The sequence below is a fragment of the Bubalus bubalis genome, chromosome 3, assembly GCF_019923935.1.
Source record: "Bubalus bubalis isolate 160015118507 breed Murrah chromosome 3, NDDB_SH_1, whole genome shotgun sequence".
Taxonomy (NCBI): domain Eukaryota; kingdom Metazoa; phylum Chordata; class Mammalia; order Artiodactyla; family Bovidae; genus Bubalus; species Bubalus bubalis.
In genome coordinates, this window is record NC_059159.1 from 57,323,912 (window position 1) to 57,333,025 (window position 9,114).

Genomic DNA, 9,114 nt, shown 5'->3' on the forward strand with positions numbered 1-9,114 from the left:
GAGGTCCATCTAGTCAAAGCTATGACTTTTCCAGTAGTCATGTATGGATGTGAGAGTTGGACTATAAAGAAAGCTGAGCACTGAAGAATTGATGCTTTTGAACTGTATTGTTGAAGACTCTTGAGCGTCCCTTGGACTGAAAGGAGATCCAACCAGTCCATCCTAAAGGAGATCAGTCCTGGGTGTTCATTGGAAGGAGGGATGCTGAAGCTGAAACGCCAGTACTTTGGCCACCTGATGCAAGAGCCGACTCATTGGAAAAGACCCTGGTGCTGGGAAAGATTGAAGGCAGGAGGAGAAGGGGACGACAGAGGATGAGATGGTTGGATGACATCACTGACTCAGTGGACATGAGTTTGAACAAGCTTGGGGTGTTGGCGATGGGTAGGGTGGCCTGGTGTGCTGCAGTACATGGGGTCGCAAAGAGTCGGACACGACTGAGCGACTGATCTGACCTGAACTGAGGTGGAAAAATATCTTAAATTTGGTCTGTGATAATTTGTGGCAGTGTTTTCCCAGTAGGTCCCAGGTGAACCACACACTAGATTCTGACTGGAAAGTTGAGAGGGGCCGTGGGTTGGAGGTAGAGTTATGTTCTCTCAGGGAAAATGTTTAGGTCAAGTGGACTTTTGAAAATACAGATGGTTATCATTTGGCTTTTATGATGATTGCCATTCTTGCTTTTCTAGCATCTAATACAGCTAGACCTCTTTCATTTTCCTCTCTACCTAGTTAATAACTCCAGTGAAAAAACATTAGATTAGAATTCAAAACTTGGCTTTAAGTCTTGATTCTATCATTAATCATCTGCTTGGCTCCCCGACTCGACGGACATGAGTTTGACTGAACTCTGGGAGTTAGTGATGGACAGGGAGGCCTGGTGTGTGGCGATTCGTGGGGATGCAAAGAATCAGACATGACTGAGCGACTGAACTGAACTGAACTGAACTGGCTCTAAGGCAAATCACTTCCATGAGCTTCACTGTCCTCAATTGTAAAATAATTAGACTTCCAATGACTCCTTTGTAAGTTTGTGACTTTTTTACCTCTGAAGTTATTAAAAATTGAAACTACACTTCCTAAGTGTCACTAGTGATAAAGAACCTACCTGCCAATGCAGAAAACATAAGAGACACAGATTCTGTCCCTGTCAGGAAGATCCCCTGGAGGAGGGCATGGCAACCCACTCCAGTATTCTTGCCTGGAGAATCCCATGGACAGAGGAGCCTGACAGGCTACAATCCATAAGGTCGCTAAGAGTCAAACATGACTGAAGCAACTTAGCTTGTACGCAAGGCATTTGGAATCCTGTATTTTATTGAAGAAGCAAGGCAGTGTGAATATCAGTTAAACTCCTATCCAGCATGTTTAAAATACAAAAATATTTTGGAGTTTTAAGAAATAAATTCTTGGACTTCCCTGGTGGTCCAGTGGCTAAGACTTCAGGTTCCCAAGGTAGGGGACCAGGATTCAATCCTCGGTCAGGGAACTGGATCCCATAAGCTGCAACCAAGAGTTCACAGGCCAAAACTAAAAATCTCTCTCATACTGCAATGAAGACCCAGTACAGCCAAAATAATTTTTTTTTTAAAAAAGGAAATAAACACTAGCTGCTTGTAAATGCATTTACATGGAACACATATTTTTTTTTAACTTTTATTTTGTATTGGGTTATACCCGATTAGCAATACTGTGATAGTTTCAGGTGAACAGTGAAGGGACTCAACCATACATATACAGGTATCCGTTCTCTCCCAGACTTAAATAGAACACATTTGTCTGGCATTATTAGGTGTTGTTCCAGCTCAGCAGACAAAATGGTCTAGATTATGAATAAGTGTGTACATAACTGGGTGCCCAGGGAAAATCCATCTGATTAGAACACACAGCATAAGGTATTCTATGTAGATATTTTATTTATATTTCGGCAGGAGAAAAGAGAGGCGGAAGGGTGAGAGGGTGAAAGGGAACAAGAATGAGCTAATTAGAACGCCACTGCTTCTATGAGCTTCAGTTTCTTCATTCCTAGGATGCAGCTGATGCTCTCCCTCCCTCCAGCTTCTGCATTCATCACATCGTCGAGCAGGCTGTCAAATGGTAAGTGCACAATACATGTTTGTAAATGAGTGAAAGAATGACCATGCCTGACTACCTCAAGGGGTTGTTCTGAACTGTGGCTGTCACCCTCTGCTGCTGATTAGAAAGTCCTTCCAGCTTGACTTTGCGAAGTCTTTCCAAAGCAGTCTCTGCTTTAGCCACTAGATGGCACAAAAGGAAAGTTCTTTAACGATCAGGCCTGCCAGGAAGATGCTTTGAGATGATGGGCTGCAGTAGGAATAAGACAGCCATCCCCTGGGGTGAACAAACCAGGTAGCCAGCTTTTCACGGAACACGTTTTAAGGAAGCAAAGCCTCCATAAGGCTGGATTTGAAATGACCTTTTGGGCACTGGTAGATACAAAGACAAAAGTGCTATCTGCAGATAGTAATGAGATACCGATTCCAAGACAAAAGCCTTGAACAAAATATTCTGGGACATCACAAGAGAATCAGTAGAACTGAGACAGTGCAAGAGAGGTGGCCAGACCAGGTCAGCCGCCATGACTGCCGGTCATCACTGTCGCACAGAGAAACGTGGAGCTGATGCGGAAACTCCGCTACATGTGGCAGAGCTGCTGCATACATTTCAGGTTAATTTAATGTGGACTAAACTGTATATGGACTTCCCTGGTGGCTCGGATGGTAAAAAATCCACCTGCAATGCGGAAGACTTGGGTTTGATCCTTGGGTTGGCAAATTCCCCTAAGAAGGGAATGGCAACCCGCTCCAGTATTCTGGCCTGAAGAATTTCATGGACAGAGGAACCTGGCAGGCTATGATCCATGCTGTAGCAAAGTGTAGGCTCAGTCTCACAAACTGCATGTACTTCTCAATTTTAGCAAGCTTTTGTATCATTTGTTTAAAGTCATCAAAAAAAGAAAAACTCCAAATAGTATTATGCAGAAGAGCCTGTGCTGTGTGGATGTCAGTTTACTGTAGAAGTTAGGAATCTAGAGTTCAGTGTGGACAAAATTAAGTAACTACCTGGTATATACTTGCTTTTAAATAGCCTTCCTGTGGTCTGGGATCACCAATGCGACTTAGAGAAGCACCAGACAACCCTACTTGCTGAGTTTCTGTGCTCAGCAAGAAACTTTGTATTATAAATGAACTTCGTCTGTAGATTTGCCTCCAGGGAGGTAAAAACTATGGTCATTTCAGCACAAGACCTCCCAACTTTGTGACAGGTGTATTTTTCACTGTAACTGATTAAACTGGTATTCTGTTTTGAACGTCAGTTTCCTGTGAGCTTGACAGATGTGAATTACCACCAGGAAAAGGACTTTCCCATGACAAAATGAACGGTCTGAGCCTCTTTGACTCAGAGCCTTGGACAGTGTGATGTCTGTGCTGTATGCCTCCTCTGGCATCTCAGTGACCAACAACTACTCTGACGACCCATTTTCTGCACATCCTTCTTCCACATGTCTGTAGCCGTGATTCTCCATCCTGGTCACATATCAGAATTGTCCACGAAAACTGTTACTAATGCAGATTTGCAGATTCCAGCCCCAAAGATTTATTCAATAGATCTGGCGCTGATCTGGGACTCTGTATTCCTAAGAAGCACAGCTGATGATGGTGAGGGTGGCTCGGCATCTACCGTGTTTGAAAACCACTCATCTTCTTCAGTATAATCCCACAGCTTCGTCCAGAACCACGGACTCATGAAATACTTTATTTGGAAAAGGTCTCCAGATGAATAAGAATGCTTTTCTACAGCAGCCCTAAGCCCTCCCATTCCCAGAGAGGCTGAGAATAAAGGAATAGACCGAAGCAGCTAGGACATTAAAGCTTAACTGTGATAAGCCAGAAGATCTCCGGGACCTTTGACCTTTAACCAGCAGCATCAAAAGAGTCCCATTAGCTCTTGGAGAAATGGCCCTGTCCGGCCAAAATTGTATACATATGAGACCAAGCAAGATACATAATTTGTGAGCCCAGTGCACAATAAAAAATTATTAAAAATTTGAAGATGGAGACAGCAGGGCACTAAACTAAGTGTGAAGTTCTGAGCAAGGGGCCTGTGCAACTGCCCAGGTCTCACGCCTGTGATGTCTACTGGGAGTCTATTCAGGCCTATTCAGCCCTCCTCTGAAGGGCTACTCGGACAGGCTGCCCCTGAGGCCACCGACAGAGGAGCCTGGTGGGCTGCAGACCGCATGGTTGCAAAGAGTCAGACCCGACTAGCACACACACCGCACTGAGGCAGGAAGATGGCTATAAATCAAGGAATATCTGTATTTTTATTTGATCTTTTCATTTTGCTTATTTTCTTGCATGCACACAGTGACTAAGGGGAGCTCTTTGAAGTCCAGCTGGCCCCTCCCTCCTCTGTATCAGCTGATCCAGGGGCAGCCTCGCTCTGGCACCCCCTCTAAAGCCCTGAGCAGGGCACACACGTCCCTTTGCATTCTGACTCCTGCCCCATTCTCTCTCGTTACGCTCCCCATTCTTTCTCTGTACGACAGTTACGCTGCCCTTGTTTTAACTCCTCTAATTTTCCAGGCTTTTTTCTGCTCACAACTTTGATGCATGCTCTTTGTGGCTTGAAGAATCTTGCCTCCCTGTCCAACCCGCCTAAATTTTGACCATCATTGGGGTCATAGGTTAAATGTCTCTTTCTCATGGAAACTGTCTCACACTCACCTTGGGTTACACTCTCCTACCACGCTCTCCTTGTCTTTTATAAACTAATTCCCACTGTTCTTAAATGGGGACTTCTGCAAGTATTTGTTTAACGTCTGTCTCCCCTGCTAGACTGAATAATTCTGTCTCAATATTGCTTAGCACAGTACCTAGAACATACGAGGAGCTCAAAAACTATTTTTGAATTAATGAATGAAAAACACCAACAAAGGCAAAACGAGTGAAAATGTCAGGGGCTGAGTATGGTCTTTTTATTAAATAAAAACATCCATTCTCAAGACTCAAATCCTTTCAAAAATGGATACTTGGCATTAAAATATCCCTTAGCTAGAAAAGGAAACAAAAGGAAAGATAAACAAATGGAATCTAATTAAACTTAAAAGTTTTTCCACAGTAAAGGAAACCATCAACAAAATGAAAAAGACAGCCTGCTGAATGGGAGAAAATATTTGCAAAAGATAGGTCCAATAAGGAGTTCATATCCAAAATATATAAATGGCTCATAAAACTCAATATTAAAAAAACAAACCACCTGATTAAAAAACGGGCAAAGACTTGAATAAACACTTTTCTAAAGAAGACATACAGATGACCAACAAGCACATGAAAAGATGCTCAACATCGCTGATCACCAGGGAAACCCCAAAGCAACACCACAGTGAGACCGCCCCTGACACCTCGGAATGGCTAGTGTCAAAAAGACCACAAATAACAGATGTTGGCAAGGATGTGGAGAAAAGAGAACCCTTGTACATGGTTGGTGGGAATTTTAAACTGGCACAGCCATTATGGAAGAGAGTATGGAGGTTGAACCAAAAAAAAAAAAAAAAAAAAGACAATTAAAAATAAAACTATCATATGATCCAACAATTCCACTCCTGGGTATATATCTGAAGAAAATGAAAACATTTGAAAAGATATATGCACCCCAATCTTTACAGCAACATTATTTATAATAGCCAGGACAAAACCTAAGTGTCTGTCAGTCAACAGATGAATGGATAAAGATGTGACTGACTAATACATATATTGCTGCTGCTGCTGCTAAGTCGCTTCAGTTGTGTCCGACTCTGTGCGACCCCACAGATGGCAGCCCACCAGGCTCCGCCGTCCCTGGGATTCTCCAGGCAAGAACACTGGAGTGGGTTGCCATTTCCTTCTCCAATGCATGAAAGTGAAAGTGAAGTCGCTCAGTAAGTGTCCGACTCTTGGTGACCCCATGGACTACAGCTTACCAGGCTCCTCCGTCCATGGGATTTTCCAGGCAAGAGTACTGGAGTGGGGTGCCATTGCCTTCTCCAATACATATATTAGTCAGCCATAAAAAGAATGACAATTTGTCATTTGCAATAATGACAATTGGATGGACCTGGAGGGTATTTTGCCTAGTGAAGTAAGTCAGACAGAGAAAGACAAATACTGTATATTGTCACTTATATGTGGAATCAAAAAATGAAGCAAATAAAACAGAAGCAGACTCACAAATATAGAGAACAAACTTGTGGTTACCAGTGGGGAGAGGAAAGCAGTGAGGGGCAAGGTAGGAGTAGGGGATTAAGAGTACAAATTATTATGTATAAAATGAATAAGATAAATAGCACAGGAAATATAGCCAATATTTTATAAAACTTTAAACAGAGTATGATCTATAAAAATATTGAATCACTATGTTGTACACCATGAAATTAATATAATATTGTAAATAAACTATATTTTCACTTTGAAAATAAAATAAATAAGCCTCTCTTATATTAAAGATGACCATACTTCACAATTTTTACAGAACAACCCAAGTTTTAACCATATGCACTTACTTCTGTAACAGTTAGAACTGGACATGGAACAACAGACTGGTTCCAAATCAGGAAAGGAGTATGTCAAGGCTGTATATTGTCACCCTGCTTATTTAACTTCTATGCAGAGTACATCATGAGAAACACTGGGCTGGAAGAAGCATAAGCTGGAATCAAGATTGCCAGCAGAAATATCAATAACCTCAGATATGCAGATGACACCACCCTTATGGCAGAAAGTGAAGAACTGAAGAGTCTCTTGATGAAAGTGAAAGAGGAAAGTGAAAAAGTTGGCTTAAAGCTCAACATTCAGAAAACTAAGTTCATGGCATCCGGTCCCATCACTTTATGGTAAATAGATGGGGAAACAATGGAAACAGTGACAGACTTTATTTTCTTGGGCTCCAAAAATCACTGCAGATGGTGACTGCAGCTATGAAATTAAAAGATGCTTGCTCCTTGGAAGAAAAGCTATGACCAACCTAGACAGCATATTAAAAAGCAGAGACATTACTTTGCCAACAAAAGTCCATCTAGTCAAGGCTATGGTTTTTCCAGTAGTCATGTATGGATGTGAGAGTTGGACCATAAAGAAAGCTGAGCACCAAAGAATTGATGCTTTTGAACTGTGGTGCTGGAGAAGACTCTTGAGAGTCCTTTGGATTGCAAGGAGATCCAACCAGTCCATCCTAAAGGAAGTCAGTCCTGAATATTCATTGAAAGGACTGATGCTGAAGCTGAAACTGCAGTACTCTGGCCACTTGATGCGAAGGACTGACTCATTTGAAAAGACCCTGATGCTGGGAAAGATTGAAGGTGGGAGGAGAAGGGGATGAGATGAGATGGTTGGATGGCATCACTCACTCAGTGGACATTAGTTTGAGCAGGCTCTGGGAGTTGGTGATGGACAGGGAGGCCTGGCGTGCTGTAGTCCATGGGGTCATGAAGAGTTGGACACGACTGAGTGACTGAACTGGCTGACTGAACTGATTTTCTTCTGCTCACCAAAACTGTTTGGACACTGAATGGACCTCCTGCTTACATGCCACACCTGGGTAGCATATGAACTATCTCTCTTTTTCTCTTTCTCTCTCTGTGTAGGTGAAGTGATGAGAGACAGTGGCTGTGCTTTGGTAGCTGTAGTATTAGCAGAAGAGCTTAAGTTATTAAACCGGGCAGCTTTAATCTGTGAAGTCTCCTGGAGCAGTAGGGATTAATGTATTTTTATTCCAGAGCCAATGTAGCTATTCCATCGAGCTAGGGTTTGCTCCCAGAACCCTCGACTGGCCCCACCACCCTGCTCTAAACCCACTTCCCAACCGTGTGCCATGTGATGGAGTTCTACTTAGAGATCGACCCTGTCACCTTGAACCTGATCATCCTAGTCTCCAGCTACGTCATCTTGCTCCTGGTTTTCCTCATCTCCTGCGTGCTCTATGACTGCCGAGGCAAGGACCCCAGTAAGGAGTATGCACCTGAGGCCTCCCTGGATGCCCAGCCCTCCATCCGCCTGGTGGTGATGCAGCAAGGCTCCCCGGGGGCCCCCTGGGCACGGGGGTCCAGCCTCCACTTTGGGAATCACGCCCCACTGGGGAAGAAGAGCACCGTGGTGTAAGCCTGGCTGGGGGATACTGGGAAAGAACACAAGACGCTGTGGACAAGCCGGTCCCCACGGGCTACAGCGCTGTCTGCACACACGTCTTGCTGGCCTATGCAAGTGGGAGCTCTGCCTTCCCTTCTGCTTTCTCATCATCCTCCTTGTGGATAAAGCAACTATTTAAGGTAAGAAGCCCACAGTGGCCTTTGGTCAAGGCCTCCAGGTACAAAATCTTAGCAATACTATTGGTTAGTCAAAGCTGGTTACAAGCACATTCCTGATGAAGCTGTCCTTGCAACTTCTAGGAGACACTAACGTTTGAGTAAAGATTTAAAGAAGAGAATGCAATAGTGTGTGTGTGTGTGTGTGTGTAATGAGAAATGGAACTAGCTCAAATCTATTGCATACTTTGCATATCCTCTCTTTTCAAGGCAACTATTGAGCTTTCCCAGACTTAAGATTATAACTATTTCTATAAATGCCAGCTCTTCACATTCTACTTCTCACTGTGGGTCAATAAAATGAACACAGTAATTGAAGAGTGTGGTGATTAACCATGAAGTTGATTCAGACCCTGCCTCCTCCACTTACTAGCTGTATGACCAGAGCCATTTGTTTGTGGTCAGACTCAGAGCTAGTGGTCAGACCTCCAGGCTGTTAGGGTTATCTAAACAAGTTTATTTACTGAAAACACTTGAGACGATGCTTGGCACATAAGGTGAGCTGCTATGATGAATATTAGCAGTATTCCCTTTCACCCCTCTGATTAAGATGTTTAATCTTCAGTCCTCAAGTCTGACCCGGAGAAGGCAATGGCACCCCACTCCCGTACTCTTGCCTGGAAAATCCCATGGGCGGAGGAGCCTGGTAGGCTGCAGTCCATGGGGTCGCTAAGAGTTAGACACGACTGAGTGACTTCACTTTCACTTTTCACTTTCATGCATCGGAGAAGGAAATGGCAACCCACTCCAGTGTT

At 43.6% G+C, this 9,114-nt stretch overlaps 1 protein-coding gene across 1 annotated transcript; it reads left to right on the forward strand.

Moving 5' to 3' along the window:
• The first annotated feature begins 7,692 nt into the window (after positions 1–7,692).
• Positions 7,693–8,319, forward strand: LOC123332724 (small integral membrane protein 36-like). The gene has a single exon (XM_044939652.1). It carries the CDS (start codon positions 7,875–7,877, stop codon positions 8,154–8,156), a length of 282 nt encoding a protein of 93 aa, XP_044795587.1. The 5' UTR covers positions 7,693–7,874; the 3' UTR covers positions 8,157–8,319.
• Positions 8,320–9,114: the final 795 nt, after the last annotated feature.